General features: G+C 44.9%; 1 protein-coding gene across 3 annotated transcripts in view; it reads left to right on the top strand.

Moving 5' to 3' along the window:
• Positions 1-18,281, top strand: part of YARS1 (tyrosyl-tRNA synthetase 1) — a 44,591-nt gene that overhangs the window by 23,794 nt on the left and 2,516 nt on the right. For all 3 annotated transcript variants that reach the window (XM_023232273.2, XM_023232274.3, XM_023232276.1), the window contains 7 exons: positions 2,576-2,668; positions 8,489-8,624; positions 9,111-9,196; positions 13,654-13,789; positions 15,056-15,153; positions 16,029-16,222; positions 16,788-16,929. In XM_023232273.2, coding sequence (XP_023088041.1) covers positions 2,576-2,668; positions 8,489-8,624; positions 9,111-9,196; positions 13,654-13,789; positions 15,056-15,153; positions 16,029-16,222; positions 16,788-16,929 — 885 coding nt within the window. The remainder of the gene's footprint in view (positions 1-2,575; positions 2,669-8,488; positions 8,625-9,110; positions 9,197-13,653; positions 13,790-15,055; positions 15,154-16,028; positions 16,223-16,787; positions 16,930-18,281) is intronic.

Raw genomic sequence — 18,281 nt, forward strand, 5'->3', positions numbered from 1 at the left:
GACCTCAAGTGATCCGCCCACCTCGGCCTCCCAAAGTGCTGGGATTACAGGCGTGAGCCACTGCGCCCAGCCTATAATTGTTTTTTAAGTCACTTTTCATCTATATCTACCCCTACTTCCCCTTTCTGATACTCTTGATTCTTTCCTGCAGTTCTTTGCTTCTATGTGAGTTCATTTTCCTTCAACCTAAAGAGCCCCCACTTAGTATTTTGTGTTTGTAGTGCAGTTCTTTCAGTAATGAGTTCTTTCAGCTTTCTTTTATCTGAAAACATGTATTTCTTTCACTGGGTATGAAATTTGAAGTTTGGAATTATTTTTCTTTTGGCACCTTTAAAGAATCATTGCATTGCCTTCTGACTTCCATAGTTTCCACTGAAAAGTCACCTGTAAGTATTATTGTTTCTCCTTTACAGATAATATGTTTTTTCTCTGACTGCTTTTAAGATTTTTTCTTGTTTCTGATTTTCAGCAATTTGACTGTGATGTTTTTGTTACTGTTTTCTTTGAGACAGGGTCTTGCTTGCATTGCCCAGGGTAGAGTGATTGATCTTGGCTCACTGCAGCCTCGACTTCCTGGGCGCAGGTGATCCTGCCACCTCAGCCTCCCACGTAGCTGGGACTACGGATGTGCGCCACCACGCCTGGCTAATTTTTGTATTTTTTTATGCAGATAGAGTTTCACCATGTTGGCCAGGCTAGTCTCATACTCCTGAGCTCAAACAATTTGCCTGCCTTGGCCTCCCAAATTGCTAGAATTACAGGTGTGAACCGCTGTGCCTGACCAGCTATGATGTTTTCAGCTATAGTTTTCTTTGTATTTATCCTGCTTAGATTTTGCTGAGCTTCTTGAACCAGTGGATTTGTTTTCATCAAATTTGGGTAATTGTCTGCCATGATTTCCTCAAATACTGCTTCTCTCTTTTTCTCTTTCTCCTCTAGGGACTTTATAAAACTCATGTTTCATATTCTGTTCTGTTGTTTTCCTTTCTTTGTTCCCTCTGTGCTTTAGTTTGGATATGTTCTATTGAACTTTCTTCAAGTTTATCAATCCTGCCTTCTGTTAAATCCAGTATTGTATTGTGACATTTTAGAATTTCCATTTGATTCTTGTTATAGATTCCAATTGTCTTTTACAATTCTCTTTCATCCATTTTTGTCTGTCTTTTCTTATTTCCTTTTTGGTTTGTTTTTCCTGCCTATTCTGCCTATGTACTCTTATTTTCTTTAACATACCAATCACAGTTATTTTGGCATCATGACCTGTTTACTGCAATATCTGGATTGTTTCTGAATCTGCTTCTGTTGACTATTTTCTCTTGACTGTCAACCACTTTTCTCTGCTTCCCATTTCTAGTATTTTTTTTTTTTATCAAAGGGATTATAGATGCATTGTAGACCCTCTGGATTATGTTTATAGGATACTATGTTTTCTGTAGATTGCTAAATTACTGACTTATCACCTGGGTTCTGTCAGGGGTTGGTTTTCGGCTTTGTTAGAACACATCTACTTCAGCTTGGCCTTTACTCCTGTGGTGTGGTCCTTGTTCCTAGAGCATGGCCTTTCTAGAGACTCAAACTGAAATATCAGGGTGTTCACAAAGCCCTCTCTACTTTGATTGGACCTAAACTTCCATCTCTGTCTCCCCAATACTGTGCAGCCTCCAAAATCTCTGCTGAGGTCTCCAGCCTCCCAGAGCCTGTTCTCTGCCAGACTTCCTGGTATCTCACTATGTGCATACGCAGCTATGAGTCAGCCAAGAAGTCAGTGGGGACTTTTGACATAGGCTGAGGAACCCATCCCAATCCCTAGCCTCCTGCAGCCCTGAACTCCAATAGCCGTTTCCCCTGCTTAGTCTCTTACTGTCTGCTTGGTCTCTTTTTCTCAGCACGTGGTTTGCAAAAAAATACCCTCAGTGAGAAAGCCAAGGCGAGTGTGTAGTCACCTTACTTCCCTTCGCTCAAGATTTGCTGCCCTGTTGGGTTTTTTTGTTTTGTTTTTTGTTTTTGTTTTTGTTTTTGTTTTGAGACGGAGTCTCGCTCTGTCGCCCAGGCTGCAGTGCAGTGGCATGATCTCGGCTCACTGCAACCTCTGCCTCCCGGGTTCAAGCAATCCTACTGCCTCAGCCTCCCGAGTAAGCTGGGATTAATTACAGGTGCCTGCCACCACGCTCGGCTAATTTTTGTATTCTTAGTAGAGATGGGGTTTCACCATGTTGGCCAGGCTCATCTCGAACTCCTAACCTTAGGTGATCCACCCATCTCAGCCTCCCAAAGTGCTGGGATTACAGGTGTGAGCCACCGCACCCAGCTTGCCCTGTTGTTTTATGTATTTCCATCTTTTATTGTTGTTTACGGTGACTTAAATCCAATAGCCTCACAATGTAATATGATAGAAAAGCAGTAGGGAAAAAAACTTTGCTTGAATTACAATCACTGTCAAAAACTACATATTTGGTGTAAAAAGATTGGAAGCAATATAACAGCTACTCAGTTGCTGGCCAAGTTAGATGAGATCAGGGCACTGAGGAGGAACTTAGACTAATACCTGCTTTTGTGTGTTTCTCTAATCTCTCAGTACCTCCCTGCACTTGGCTATTCAAAACGGGTCCATCTGATGAATCCTATGGTTCCAGGATTAACAGGCAGCAAAATGAGCTCTTCAGAAGAGGTAAGTTGTCAGCTGAAACTTGAATTTAGAAATCTTCAGCCTCAATGGATAGATCGAGGACTGAAAAGAACAGTGACCTGGCTAACTAGAATTCTCCAATATTTGAGTTAGAAGGTGCCTTACACCATTCAATTAGTTCAGTGGTTCTTTAGTATCAAAGGATCCAGAGCAGTCCTGATGAGATCTAATCATAACTTAATGGTTTTTGCTGCTGATAAAAAAAAATACAAGCAAAAGTAATGTCTTTGTTCATAGAACTGTGATAAAATTCAGCCTTATTAATGAGAGCACTATGGTTGCGTTTCACTAATTAGCATTTTGATTCCTAGGGTAATACTTGATACCACTAATATTATGATATCTTTTAATATTTAAAAGTCCCTCTTGAGCTCATGTACTTGAGGGAAAGTTCACTTTGATTCTGATCATTAGAGCGTGAAAATCCAAAGATGTGAAAGGTTGAGTTCTGGGTTCCCAAACATGGCTTATCTTCAGAATCATCTAGGGAATTAAAAAAAAAAAAACAAAAAAAAGTGTTGATTAGACCTTGTCCACAGAGATTCTGATAAAGTAGTTCTGGGAGGAACTTAGGAATCTGTATTTCCTTCCTTCCTTCCTTCCTTTCCTTTTTTTTTTTTTTTTTTTTTTCCTTTTTCTGAGATAGTTTCACTGTGTTGCCCAGGCTGGAGTGCAGTGGTGCGATCTCAGCTTACTGCAACCTCCGCCTCCCCGGTTCAAGCAATTCCCCTGCCTCAGCCTCCCGAGTAGCTTGGGATTACAGGTGCCTACCAACACGCTTAGCTAATTTTTGTATTTTTCAGTAGAGACTGGGTTTCGCCGTGTTGGCCAGGCTGGTCTCAAACTCCTAACCTCAAGTGATCTGCCCTCCTTGGCCTCCCAAAGTGCTGGGATTATGGGTGTGACTCACCGTGCCTGACCAGGAATCTGTATTTTCTTTGAAATCCTACTAGGTGATTCTGGTTTAAGTCACATCTGGACACTCATCTAGTTCTTTAAATATGACATCTCAAACTTTGATCAGACATTGGTGATTATATGCATGTATACTGTTGTATTTTTTCGTTTTTGTTGTTGTTTTCCAACCTCACCCCATTACCATTTTGTTTTCTTTTTTTTTTTTTTAAGACGGAGTCTTGCACTGTCGCCCAGGCTGGAGTGCAGTGGCGTGATCTCAGCTCACTGCAGCCTCTGCCTCCTGGGTTCAAGCAATTCTCCTGCCTCAGCCTCCTGAGTAGCTGGGATTACAGGCACGTGCCACCACACCTGGCTAATTTTTGTGTTTTTAGTAGAGACAGGGTTTCACCATCTTGGCCAGGCTTGTCTTGAACTCCTAACCTCGTGATCCACCCTCCTCGGCCTCCCAAAGTGCTGGGATTCCAGGTGTGAGCCACTGCGTCCGACATCCCTGTTACCATATTTTTAAAGAATATACTCATTCCTTTTTCTCTCACATTAAAATGCTCCTTGTGTCACTTATTACTCTGACAAATATCATATCACTCATCCTGTTTGGTGACATTTGCTATTTCTTCACCCTGGTAATCAGGCCTAGCAGTAGTTCCCAAATCAGAATCACTTGGAGAAGTTTATATATATATATATATATATATGTTTCACCATATTAGACAGGCTGGTTTCGAACTCCTGACCTCAGGTGATCCGGCTGCCTTGGCCTCCCAAGGTGCTGGGATTACAGGCGTGAGCCACTGCGCCGGCCTTTTTTTTTAATTATATATATATGATATATGATATATACAATATATATAATAGAATATATATTAAAGTAAACATATAATATATATATATATTATATGTTAATAACAAACCCGGCCAAAAAGTTTTTTAAAATACAAATTTAAGCCGGGCGTGGTGGCTCACGCCTGTAAACCTAGCACTTTGGGAGGCCGAGGCAGACGGATCATGAGGTCAGGAGATAAAGACAATCCTGGCTAACACGGTGAAACCCCGTCTCTACTAAAAATACAAAAAATAGCTGGACGTGGTGGCGGGCGCCTGTAGTCCCAGCTACTCGGGAGGCTGAGGCAGGAGAATGGCGTGAACCCGGGATGTGGAGCTTGCAGTGAACCGAGATGGTGCCACTACACTTCAGCCTGGGCGACAGAGCGAGACTCCGTCTCAAGAAAAAAATAAAACAAAATAAATAAAATAGAATAGAATAGAATAGAATAAACAAATTTAAAAAAAAAGACCGGCGTGGTGGCTCATGCCTGTAATCCCAGCACCTTGGGTGGCCAAGGCAGACAAATCACCTGAGGTCAGGAGTTCGAGACCAACCTGTCCAACATGGTGAAACCCCATTTCTGCTAAAAGTACAAAAATTAGCTAGGCATGGTGGCAGGTGCCTGTAATCCCAGCTACTCGGGAGGCTTAGGCAGGATAATTGCTTGAACCCAGGAGGCGGAGGTTGCAGTGAGCCGAGATCATGCCATTGCACTCCAGCCTGGGCAATAAGAGCGAGACTCCCTCTCAAAGAAAAACAGGCCAGGGACAGTGGCTCACACCTGTAATCCCAGCACTTTGGGAGGCCAAGGCGGGTGGATCACCTGAGGTCAGGAGTTCCAGACCAGCCTGGCCAACATGGTGAAACCCCTTCTCTACTAAAAATACAAAATTCAGCTGGGTGTGGTGGCATGCACCTGTAATCCCAGCTACTCGGGAGGCTGAGGCAGGAGAATCACTTGAACCCGGGAGGCAGAGGTTGCACTGAGTCAAGATTGTGTCACTGCACTCCAGCCTAGGCCACAGAGTGAGACTCCATCTCAAAAAAAAAAAAAAAAAAAAAGATTGCCTGGCCCAATCCCAAGAGATTTTGATTCATTAGGTTTGGGTGGAACCCAGTAAAAGGTGATTCATATACTGTCACATGTGAGCTAGAATTTGGTAACCACTGAACTCAAATGACCATGAACTCACTCTTTCCAAATAAGAAACAAAGCCTATTACCTAAAAAGGAAAAATGACTGTAGATAATATATAATACCTAGTGTGGCTGATTGCTGTGAACCAGTAGCCTCACACATTGTTGATAGCAATGTTGATTAGGATACCTTTCAAAAACCAATTTTGAACCTAGCAATTTTGGGCAGCTTAATGAAATGATTCTAGAGAAGGCAAAAAAACTCTGCAAAGATGTCCAATGTAGCATTATATGTAATTTGTAAAAATTAGGATAGAATCTAAGAGTTTGGAGTTTGTTAAATTATGCTTCCACTAATTATTGGGACTATAATACGGCATAAAAACTGTAAGTAGGCCATACATTGTGGTTCACACCTGTAATCCTAGCACTTTGGGAAGCCAAAGTAAGCAGCTAACTCGAGTCCACGGGTTCAAGACCAGCCTTGGCAACATGATAAAACCCCATCACTACAAAAAATTTTAACAATTAGCTAGGCATAGTGGCATGCACCAATAGTCCCAGCTACATGGGAGGCTGAGGTAGGAGGACTACTTGAGCCTGGGAGGCAAAGGTTGCAGTGGGCCATGATCATGCCACCACACTCCAGCCTGGGTGGCAAAGCAAGTGATATCCTATCAATGCCAACACTTTGGGAAGCTGAGGCAGGAGGATTGCTAGAGGCCAGGAGTTTGAGACTGTCCTGGGCAACACAGTGAGACCCCATTTTAACAAAAATAAAAATTTGCTAGGCATGCCGGGCGCAGTGGCTCACGCCTGTAATCCCAGCACTTTGGGAGACCAAGGCAGGTGGATCACCTAAGGTCGAGAGTTCGACACCAGCCTGACCAACATGGAGAAACTCCGTCTCTACTAAAAATACAAAATTAGCCAGGCATGGTGGTGCATGCCTGTAATCCCAGCTACTTGGGAGGCTGAGGCAGGAGAACCACTTGAACCCGGGAGGCGGAGGTTGCGGTGAGCAGAGATCACACCATTGCACTCCAGCCTGGACAACAAAAGCAAAACTCCGTCTCAAAAAAAAAAAAAGATTAGCCAGGCATGGTTGTGTACACCTGTAGTCCTAGCTCCTCATGAGGCTGAGGTCAGAGGATCACTTAATGGCAGGAGTTTGAGGTTACAGTGGACTATAATTGTACCACTGTACTCCATCCTGAGCAACAGAGCGAGACCATCTCAAAAGAAAAAGAAATTATAAGGCCGGGTGCGGTGGCTCAAGCCTGTAATCCCAGCACTTTGGGAGGCTGAGGCGGGCAGATCACGAGGTCAGGAGATCGAGACCATCTTGGCTAACACGGTGAAACCCCGTCTCTACTAAAAATACAAAAAATTAGCCGGGCGTGGTGGCGGGCGCCTGTAGTCCCAGCTACTCGGAGGCTGAGGCGGGAGAATGGCATGAACCTGGGAGGAGGAGCTTGCAGTGAGCTGAGATCGCGCCACTGCACTCCAGCCTGGGTGACACAGCCAGACTCCGTCTCAAAAAAAAAAAAAAAGAAAGAAAAAGAAATTATAAGGAAGGACCAGGTAGCCACTCAGAAATACTTAAAAGATGGACATTTATTCTCCAACTAATTCATAACAATTTTGTGTGCTATAAACAAAGCCTGAGAAGAACACAAAAAATAAAATAGTTTAATTTGTTAGATGGCAGGATTTTGAGTGGTTTTTCACTCTGTCGCCCAGGCTGGAGTGTAGTGGCATGATCATGCCTCACTGCAGTTTCAACCTCCTGGGCTCAAGTGATCCTCCTGCCTCAGCCTCCCGAGTAGCTGGGACCACAGGTGCCTACTACCACACCCAGCTATTTTTTTGTTTTCAGTAGAGATGAGGTCTTACTATGTTGCCCATGCTGGTCTTGAACTCCTGGGCTCAAGCGACCCTCCAGCCTCCCAAAGTAATAAGACTACAGGTGTGAGCCACTGTGCCCAGCCTAATGTTAAAATATTTTTATTGCCGGGGTGCGGTGGCTCACGCCTGTAATCCCAGCAGTTTGAGAGACCAAGGCGGGCAGATCACTAGGTCAGGAGATCGAGACCATCCTGGCTACCACTGCGAAACCCCATCTCTACTAAAAATACAAAAACAAAATTAGCCGAGTGTGGTGATGGGCGCCTGTAGTCCCAGCTATTCGGGAGGCTGAGGCAGGAGAATGGCGTGAACCCAGGAGGCAGAGCTTGCAGTGAGCAAAGATCACACCACTGCACTCCAGCCCGGGCGACAGAGACTCCGTCTCAAAAATATGTATATATATATTTTTTATTTATTTTTACCATGTCCACAGGAAAATATCTGCAAGCACCTAATGTTAAAATCTTTGTAAAAAAATTTTTTTAGCCGGGCGCGGTGGCTCAAGCCTGTAATCCCAGCACTTTGGGAGGCTGAGATGGGCGGATCACGAGGTCAGGAGATCAAGACCTTCCTGGCTAACACAGTGAAACCCCATCTCTACTAAAAAAAAAAAAAAAAAAAAAAAAGATAAAAAAAATAAAAAAATAAAAATTTTTTTAGCTAGGCACAGTGGCTCACACCCTTAATCCCATCACTTAGGGAGGCCAAGGCAGGAGAATTGCTTGAGCCCAGAAGTTTGAGACCCACCTGGGCCACATGATGAAACCCTGTCTCTACAAAAAATAGAAGAATTTAACTGAGCAAGGTGACACACTCCTGTAGTCCCAGCTTTCCAGGACGCTGAGATGGGAGAATCTCTTGAGCCCAGGAGGTTGAGGCTGCAGTGAGTCAGCATTGTGCCACTGCACTCCAGCCTGGGCGACAGAGAAGAAAAAACAAAATTTAACTCATATCAGTTGAGCATATTCTCATTTTCAACCACAAGAGGTCCTCTTCCCTTCCATGACTTCTAGGAGTCCAAGATTGATCTCCTTGATCGGAAGGAGGATGTGAAGAAAAAACTGAAGAAGGCCTTCTGTGAGCCAGGAAATGTGGAGAACAATGGGGTTCTGTCCTTCATCAAGCATGTCCTTTTTCCCCTTAAGTCCGGTAACACTCTCTGTTTTCTTCCTAGAGGCCAGGCTAGAATAGAAAAATTCGTGCTGTGATCATACTTGTGATTTGTCACAGACCGTTCCTCCAGGGACTGGCTGCTCTGATTCTCTGCTCTGATTTCTTATACATTAAAGTATGAATGATGTTGGGATGTGATTTAATGGTTCATATATTCGTTACCAGGCTAGGTTCTGAGGGAATACTGGAGTGGGCAGAGGTGTTAGAAGTAAGGGTGGGGGCAGACTTGTTGAACTAGAGGAATACAACAAAATAGATATAAACCACAAGCCTTCCCCTGAAGCAGCTGAGATGCTAGCTGGGTATACAATAGTGCCATTCATCCAATCTAAGAATAATAAAATACCATACCATGAAGTTTAGAATATATGGCAAAAACTACAAATAGTCATGCATGTGGGTTAGGAATGCCAATTCTGCCACTGTCAATGAGTTTGCTGACATGGATCCTTTTCCTTACAGAGTTTGTGATCCTACGAGATGAGAAATGGGGTGGAAACAAAACCTACACAGCTTACACGGACCTGGAAAAGGACTTTGCTGCTGAGGTAATATGAAAGGAAAAGGAATCCTTTCCTGAAGATCTGTATTTTATTTTTTGCTGACTGTTCAACTTGTTCTGTGTAGAAGTAAGCTGCCTGGTATTTTTTCTCTACTTTTGGTAATCTCACCAGTGTCTGTTTTCCTTCAAAACTGCAGTTTTGGTTAAAGTTTCTTGTCAGTTAGCTTTTCTGATTTAGGAATTTCGTTAATGCAGATGGATTTCTATCCCTCAGGGCCCTTTAAGGCCTTACCTGGCAGGGACTTTTTCTCACCTCTTCTCAGGAAACATTTCTTATCAGTAAATGTCTGTAATCTTATGCACACGGGTAGTCCCTTTAGGATGTACAAAAGCAGTACTCATTCAGTAGAACCCATACTTCTTCAAGTACCCATACAACCATTCAGCCATTCGGTTTTTCACTTTCTGTACCATATTCAATAAATTACATGAGATACTAAAAAAAAAAAAATTGAAAGAAAGAAAAGAAGAGAATGTACTGGGCACAGCGTCTCACGCCTGTAATCCCAGCACTTTGAGAGGCTGAGGTGGGCAGATCACCTAAGGTCGGGAGTTCGAGACCAGCCTGACCAACATGGAGAAACCCTGTCTTTACTAAAAATACAAAAAATTAGCCAGGCATGGTGGCGCGCGTCTGTAATCACAGCTACTCGGGAGGCTGAGGCAGGAGAATTGCTTGAACCTGGGAGGCAGAGGTTGTGGTGAGCTGAGATTGCACCATTGCACTCCAGCCTGGGCAACAAGATTGAAACTCTCTCTCAAAAAGAAAAAAAAGAAAGGAAAAGAAAAGGAAGAAAGATAATCCCCACGGAACTCTGCCAGACCTCTCCATCTTGGCCCGCCAGGTTTGTAGTTATATGCTACAGGGGTTTTTTTCTGTGTTTTTGAGGGTTTTTTTTTTTTTTTTGAAATGGAGTCTCACTCCGTTGCCTAGGCTGGAGTGCAGTGGCACAATCTTGGCTCACTGCAACCTCCACCTCCCAGGTTGAAGCGATTCTCCTGCCTCAGCCTCCCGAGTAGTTGGGATTACAGGTGCCTGCCACCACACTGGCTAATTTTTTATTTTTTAGTAGAGATGGGGTTTCACCATGTTGGCCAGGCTGGTCTGGAACTCCTGACCTCAGGTAATCTGCCCGCCTCGGCCTCCCAAAGTGCTGGAATTACAGGTGTGAGCCCCCGCGCTCAGCCAGGGCTCTGTCTATGCTCTCCAGGGCTGCATATTTTGTTAATGGCTTCGATGAAGATTCAGGTGGTTCCCAGATTCGATGGGCAAATGGTACAAAGCTAACATACTGTTGCTTTAATCACTCTCCAAAGGACTTAGCAGGCTGGAATAAAGGACTGAACTCAGCAAAGATGAAGTATTTCAGGAACAGGTGCAAAATCAGTTCAAAAATAAGAGATAATTATAAAAGGACAGAATAGAGGCTCCTATTCATTTCAACAGACACTTTTAAACAAAAGACTTACTAGGTGCCCATGTGTTAGGCACTATGCTAGGGACTGGTATTACACAGAGGGTTCAGTCCTCCTAAAGCTCAGTCCAGTAGGACTTGTAAATATTTCATTGGCTGCATTTTATCTATGTATCTATATGTATATTTTAACATATGTGTGTATATATGTGAATATAACATGTGAAAATATATATTACATGTGAATATATATAATGAAAAGAATATATATATATACACCAGAAATAATATAGAAGGAAGTGATTAACTGACTCTCTAGAAAAGCTTGTGGAGGAGACACTATCCAAGCACTATTTTGCTTGAGGAATAGGAGTTCACAAGGAAATCTGTGAGGGAATAAATTGTACAAAGACATGGTAGGATGAAACAGCATGATGTATGAGGAATTGCAGGTGGTTTGATCTGACTAGAGTCTAAAAGGTGAGGGGGGGATTCTGGGATAGATAGGCAGGGCCAGGTCACAAAGGGAGACATAATACTGTATATAGGGAATGAAATGGGAGGTGTTGTCCGGGCGTGGTGGCTCAAGCCTGTAATCCCAGCACTTTGGGAGGCCGAGACAGGTGCATCACGAGGTCAGGAGATCAAGACCATCCTGGCTAACACAGTGAAACCCCGTCTCTACTAAAAAATACAAAAAAAAACTAGCCAGGCGAGGTGGCGGGCGCCTGTAGTCCCAGCTACTCGGGAGGCTGAGGCAGGAGAATGGCGTAAACCCGGGAGGTAGAGCTTGCAGTGAGTTGAGATCCGGCCACTGCACTCCAGTCTGGGCAACAGAGTGAGACTCCATCTCAAAAAAAAAAAAAAAAAGAAAGAAATGGGAGGTGTTGTGATTAACTCTGAATTTGGGTCCAACCAATTTATTGGGGCTGTTAGAAATGTTAATATATGCCAGGTGCAGTGGCTCACACCTGTAATCCCAGCACTTTGGGAGGCCAAGGCAGGAGAATTGGCTTGAGCTCAGGAGTTGAAGACTAGCCTGGGCAACATAGTGAGACTCTGTCTCTACAAGAAAAAAAATAATAATAATCAAAATTATTGATTGGCCAGCCATGATGGCGCATGCTATACTCGCAGCTACTGGGAAGGCTGAGGTGGGAGGATCACTTGAGCCCAGGAAGGAGATCAAAGCTGCAGTGAGCCGTGATTGCATCACTGCACTCCAGCTGGGTAACAGCGTGACCATGTCTCAAAAAAAAAGTCTTTTGTGGGAATTAGGAATAGATGAAATGCCTCAGAAAAAAGGTCTGCAGCCACATTATCCAACAGTACTTTCTGTGGTGGTGGATATGTCCTATCTCTACTGCCTGATGCAGAGGCCACATGTGGCTATTGAGCACTTGCAATGTGGCAGGCGCAGCTGAAGAAGTGAATTTCAGTTAACATTTAAATACCCACACAAGGCTAGTAACCACCATATTGGACAGCGGCAGCCCTAGAGCTTTTTATTAAACTTAAATATTCCCGGCTGGGCGCGGTGGCTCAAGCCTATAATCCCAGCACTTTGGGAGGCCGAGACGGGCAGATCACGAGGTCAGGAGATCGAGACCATCCTGGCTAACACAGTGAAACCCCGTCTCTACTAAAAAAAATACAAAAAACTAGCCAGGCGAGGTGGCGGGCGCCTGTAGTCCCTGTTACTCAGGAGGCTGAGGCAGGAGAATGGCGTAAACCCGGGAGGCGGAGCTTGCAGTGAGCTGAGATCCGGCCACTGCACTCCAGCCTGGGCGACAGGGGAGAACCCGGTCTCAAAAAAAAAAAAAAAAAAATATTCCCAAGGAAATGAAGAAGTAGCATCAGGAACAAAAATGTTTGCATTGTTGTATTAAAAGTGTTCATTCCTAAGGGCTGTCCCCTCAGAATATCTAGAAGATTCTTTCAGACCAGATTTGAGATATAAAAAAGGCAGTCAGCCGGGCATGGTGGCTCACACCTGTAATCCCAGCACTTTGGGAAGCAGAAGCAGGTGGATCACGAGGTCAGGAGTTCAAGACCAGTCTGGGCAACATGGTGAAACCCTGTCTGTACTAAAATACAAAAAATTAGCTGGGCGTGGCTGCATGCAACTGTAGTCTCAGCTACTCAGGAGGCTGAGGCAGGAGAATCGCTTGAACCCAGGAGGTGGAGGTTGCAGTGAGTTGAAATTGCGCCACTTGCACCCCAGCCTGGGCAATGGAGCGAGACTCAAAAAAAGGGCAGTCACAGGACACAAGGAACAAAATGGAATTACTGAACTACTTCCATGTACCAGCAGTGTCATCATTTTCACCCACATTCAGTGATTTAACCCTCATCCTCATCCTGTGACATATAGCTATTATTAGCCTCACTTTGTAAGTAACAAAGCCAACACTGGCCGGGTGCATTGGCTCATGCCTGTAATCCCAGCACTTTGGGAGGCAGAGGCAGACAGATTGCCTGAACCCAGGAGTTCAAGACCAGCCTGGGTAACAGCGAGATCCTGTCTCTACAAAAAGAAAAGAAAAAAAGAATCAGCCAGAGCTTAGAGGGGTTATGTACCTAGTTTGGAGTCACACACAGCTAGCTGGGAATCTAATCTGGGTCTGTCGAACTCCAAAGCCCTTCCTCTTCTTACTCAGCTCTCTCCCTCAGGTTATCTTTAGGCCTTGGATTACCTATGTGAATGTTTCTCTGCTTGTAAATACCACTTGGTCTGTGATCCTACTCTAAGCATAAATGGAGGGACTAGAAGAATTAGACTAACAAATACATTCAGCTCCTAAACACCCTCAAGTTAGTATAGATTTCAGAATCAAAAGACTTGGATATCGGACACGTTAGTCTTTCTGAATGTGTTTTCCCTTCTCTCTTCTACCTGCCTCACAAGATTATCACAAGGATCAAATAAGACTGTTGGGAAAAACTCCCTTGATCCTACTTTCTTGGATTCAGGTGTCCTGTGCCCTGTTCTAGACCTTATCTCACTAGGTCTTGTTTGATTCTGCAGGTTGTACATCCTGGAGACCTGAAGAATTCTGTTGAAGTCGCGCTGAACAAGTTGCTGGATCCAATCCGGGAAAAGTTTAATACCCCTGCCCTGAAGAAACTGGCCAGCGCTGCCTACCCAGATCCCTCGAAACAGAGTAAGGCCAGCCGGAAAGGGGCTGATGTCATCAGGAGAGAAAGCTTGTCAATGAGCCTTGGAAAAATGCCTGTCTTCAATTGAGGGCACAACAACCCAGGGGGTCTGAGTGCAGGAATGTCACATCCTACTGGCTCCTAGAATGGAACTTGAGTCATTTTGATTTGGGTTTGGTGAACACCAGGAGGTGATCACATCCTTTTGTACCAGCATTGCTGAGAGCTGCTGGTGTAAGATGTATACTTTGGTTCTTCTAGTCTGTCTGCTAAATCTGCCTCTTCATTAAAGATAGTGACTGGGGCCAAACACAGTTGCTCACACCTGTAATCTTAACACTTTGGAAGGCTTGAGGCAGGTGGATCACTTGAGCCCAAAAGTTAGAGATCAAAACCCAGTCTCTACCCCCCCGCAAAAAAAAAAAAAAAAAATTAGCCGGGCATAGTAGCACATGCCTGTAGTCCCAGCTACTTGGGAGGCTGAGGTGAGAGGATCACCTGAGCATGGGGAAGTTGAGACTGCAGTGAACCATGATCACACCACTGCACTCCAGCCTGGGCAACAGAGTGAGACCCTATGTCTCAAAAAAGGAAAAATGTTAGAGAGTAGGTTAGACCTATTATACCCAACTGGTATATAGGGTATAGACAGTCTCTTATACAGCTGTTGGGCAGAGCCTGCAGAGCTTAGAGAAGCTTATCTTTAGATTCTCCCAGTTTCCTTCTATGTGCATGGGCCTAGCTGTTAGTTGGCCATCCACTTATGCATAATGCTGAGATACTGGCATTGATAGCTTTGTGCGACCCTTCTAGAAAAAAACTAAGTAACTGAGCAAAAAAAATTTTTTTTTTAATTTTTCAAAAAGAGACGGTCTGTCTCTGTTGCCCAGGCTGGTCTTGAACTCCTGGGCTTAAGCAACCCTCCCGCCCTGGCCTCCTAAAGTGCTAGAATTACAAGTGTGAGCCACCACACTTGGCCAAGACTCAGCAAATTCTATATGGAATGCATGAATGGAAATAACCTAAAGGAGGCAAAGCTACTACTGCTCCCTCCCCTCTAGTCTAATAATTGAGGGAGAGAACAGATGAAAATCAGGTTTGTCATGTCTGAAAGGTTGCCAACCCAGTATTAAAGAAGTTATAACTCAGTATTTAGACTCTGGGGATTCTACGCTAAATCTTACCTAATATCAGTGTCTTCACGTGGTGGGATCAGCAGCTGATCTGCCACAGGGAAGAATTCTACCTCGTGGGGTTCTTCTCATTCCTAGAGCCAATGGCCAAAGGCCCTGCCAAGAATTCAGAACCAGAGGAGGTCATCCCATCCCGGCTGGATATCCGTGTGGGGAAAATCATCACTGTGGAGAAGGTACTCATTTTTCACCACATCTCAGAGAGGCAGATGGGGTCAGGTTTGTCTGTTTCCATCTGGAGGAAACGTGGCCTGGAGATGGGAAGTAACATCCTGAGGTCATATTGCAAGTCAGAGTGCAGGTGTCTAATTCCAGGCATCAGGCTTTCTGTTGCGATTGTCGCCTGTGGACATTACGCAACCAAACACAGCCAGGAACTCGGCATGGGGGACGGATGTTAGTCAGTGGGAACTTGTTTATCTGTTAAATCTGGTCTGATGGACTCACCTGATCCCCATCAGCTTGCCTGGACTAGTTACAGTGGTTGGATGGGCCACTTTGCCCCCTTCAGAAAGTGGTAGAGGGAAGAAGACTTCCTTTTTCCCAGAGACAGAAGGTTATGCACCCAGTGGCCTGGGACCATTGTTCTGGGCTTTTTTTCCCTTCAGCATTGATTTGCTTCTCACTGTGTACCCCAACCACCAAAACCACCCTGAGATCAATTCTGGTGCCCCTGCATCAGATGGCAAGGCCAGCAATTGTCCCCCTCCCATCTCCCAGCCCACCTAGGACCTGTCTGGTGCAGCACATGCACCATAATGGTAGCCATCTAGACAGTCTGGGTCGTTTAATCTCTATTAGAGATCCTTCCACCTCTTAACACGAGCATCTAGGTCCATTTTACTCAAATCTGGCCTCAGTTGAGAGCAGAATATACCTTCAGAGCCCATTCTCCTGTCTGCTGTCTGGGACCCAGAAAGAAAGTTAGCTCTAGGGGGTCCTTCCAGGGCCTCTGTAAGGAGTGGGTGCTCCTTTCTGGAATCCAGGAGTTCACCAGGCTGCTTTTCTAATGGATAATGATGCTCTTCCTCCTGACGTCTCTCCCTGGCAGCACCCAGATGCAGACAGCCTGTACGTGGAGAAGATTGACGTGGGGGAAGCTGAACCACGGACTGTGGTGAGCGGCCTGGTACAGTTCGTGCCCAAAGAGGAACTGCAGGACAGGCTGGTAGTGGTGCTATGCAACCTGAAACCCCAGAAGATGAGAGGAGTCGAGTCCCAAGGCATGCTTCTGTGTGCTTCTACGTGAGTGAGGAATTGGGGTGGGGCACAGGACCTGGGGAGGCCAGGAAGAGTGGGGAATCAGCCTATATGATGTCCTTCCACACACCAGGTGGAAGCTGTGAGAACACGTGCCTCTTTCGCTGATGCCAAAAGTTGATGCATGAAGGACTTACTGTACAAGTACTGTGAATGAAGCATTTTACTTACAGTTAATTTTGTTAAAATAGAAATGAAGGGCTCAAACCAGTACATGTCCAAGTCTTACTACTAGTAAGGAGTGGTGCAGGGATTCAAATTCCAATTTTGATGTCTATAAAGTCCTTGCTATGTTATTTTATACTTCCTCCCCTAGAAACACAGATTTTGGTATCTCTCCTGACACACGATTTTGGTATAGCCTGGGTTAATCTAACCCTGGTGATGTGCAGAGATGTAGCAAGATAAGAGGACCTCTTGGGGCTCTGGTACTGAGGATGCCCTAAATCCCATCAGGGCCCCTGTGTAAAGGCCCAGATTGCTTTGGCCTCCACAGTCACTGGAACCCATCCATAACATCACCCTTCCCTTGTCCTGTGTGTCTTCCCAGAGAAGGGATAAACCGCCAGGTTGAACCTCTGGACCCTCCGGCAGGCTCTGCTCCTGGTGAGCGTGTGTTTGTGAAGGGCTATGAAAATGGCCAACCAGATGAGGAGCTCAAGCCCAAGAAGAAAGTCTTCGAGAAGTTGCAGGTAAAAAGCTGTAATTGTTCTCCTTCTTGGCTGGGCTGCCTGGACTGTGTCTCCAGACTGTCCTGTTACTGAAGCCATAGCTGCCCCTCTCTGTTGGGACTTCCTGCATTTGAGTCCGTCTCTTCCTCCTCCTTTCCAGATCTTTCTGAATTCAAGGTGCCTGAGGAGCATGGGGGTCTTAGGACCTTGCATTACATCCCCGACAGATCATTTGAGGCCCTGTGTGAGGGACTTCAGACATTTCTTCATTTGATCTTCAGTCTGTGATAGGAGATTATCCCCATTTTAACTGGCAGGTTACCTGACAAGGCCACATAGGGTCACCAGAAATAATGAGGGCAGGGCCAGATGCGTTGGCTCACTCCTGTAATTCCAGCTCGTTGGAAGGCCAAGGCAGGCAGATCACCTGAGGTCAGGAATTCAAGACCAGCCTGGCCAACATGGTGAAACCCTGTCTCTATTAAAAATACAAAAAATTAGCCGGGCATGGTGGTGGGCGCCTGTAATCCCAGCTACTCTGGAGGCCGAGGCAGGAGAATTGCTTGAACCTGGGAGGCAGAGGTTGCAATGAGCCAAGATCGTACCATTGCACTCCAGCCTGGGCAACAAGAGTGAAACTCCGTCTCAAAAAAAAAAAAAAGAAAAGAAAAGAAATGATAAGGCCAGGATCACAACCTTCCCAGGGTCCCTCCTGCCCACGTTGAGTTTAGAGCACCCGTTGTCTCCTTGCCTTCTGGACAATGAAGGTCTGGCCTGCCCCAGTGATCCTTGAATTCATTCATTCATTTAACGAATACCAAGTCCATAATTAGGTGTCAGGCAGTATTCTGGGTGCTTGGCCTACCTCAATGAATAAAGCAGTAGGAGTTGACTCTCCTCATGGAACTAACAATTATGGGTGACTCTTTCTGGTTCATACTGTGTTTCTTCAGTGAGATAGGTAAGTGCTTCTGGAGGACACTGAGAGTTGTTTCTACTCTCCATCCTCTTGCATGAGGCCATATGCTTTGCCTACTCCCTCCTTTCCTGGTTTTCTAGGCTGACTTTGTGAATCTATTTTTTCTGGCTATAAAATAAATTTTCATGGTAGAAAACATCTAAAATATAGGAGAAAAACAAACAGAAAAACCACAACATCCTAGTCCTGCCACCTAGAGATACTAAAGAATGTCATTAGTGATTATTTCCTTCTGGTCTTTTGCTATGGCTTGGAGTGATAATACGTTTACAGTTGGTTATACTAAATGCTGTTTATTAATTAGAAACAGGGTCTCACTCTCACCCAAGCTGGATTACAGTGGTACCATCATAGTTCCCTGTAACCTCAAGCCTGTAAACCTCCTGGACTCAAG

The sequence above is a fragment of the Piliocolobus tephrosceles genome, chromosome 1 (genome assembly GCF_002776525.5).
Source record: "Piliocolobus tephrosceles isolate RC106 chromosome 1, ASM277652v3, whole genome shotgun sequence".
Classification (NCBI taxonomy): domain Eukaryota; kingdom Metazoa; phylum Chordata; class Mammalia; order Primates; family Cercopithecidae; genus Piliocolobus; species Piliocolobus tephrosceles.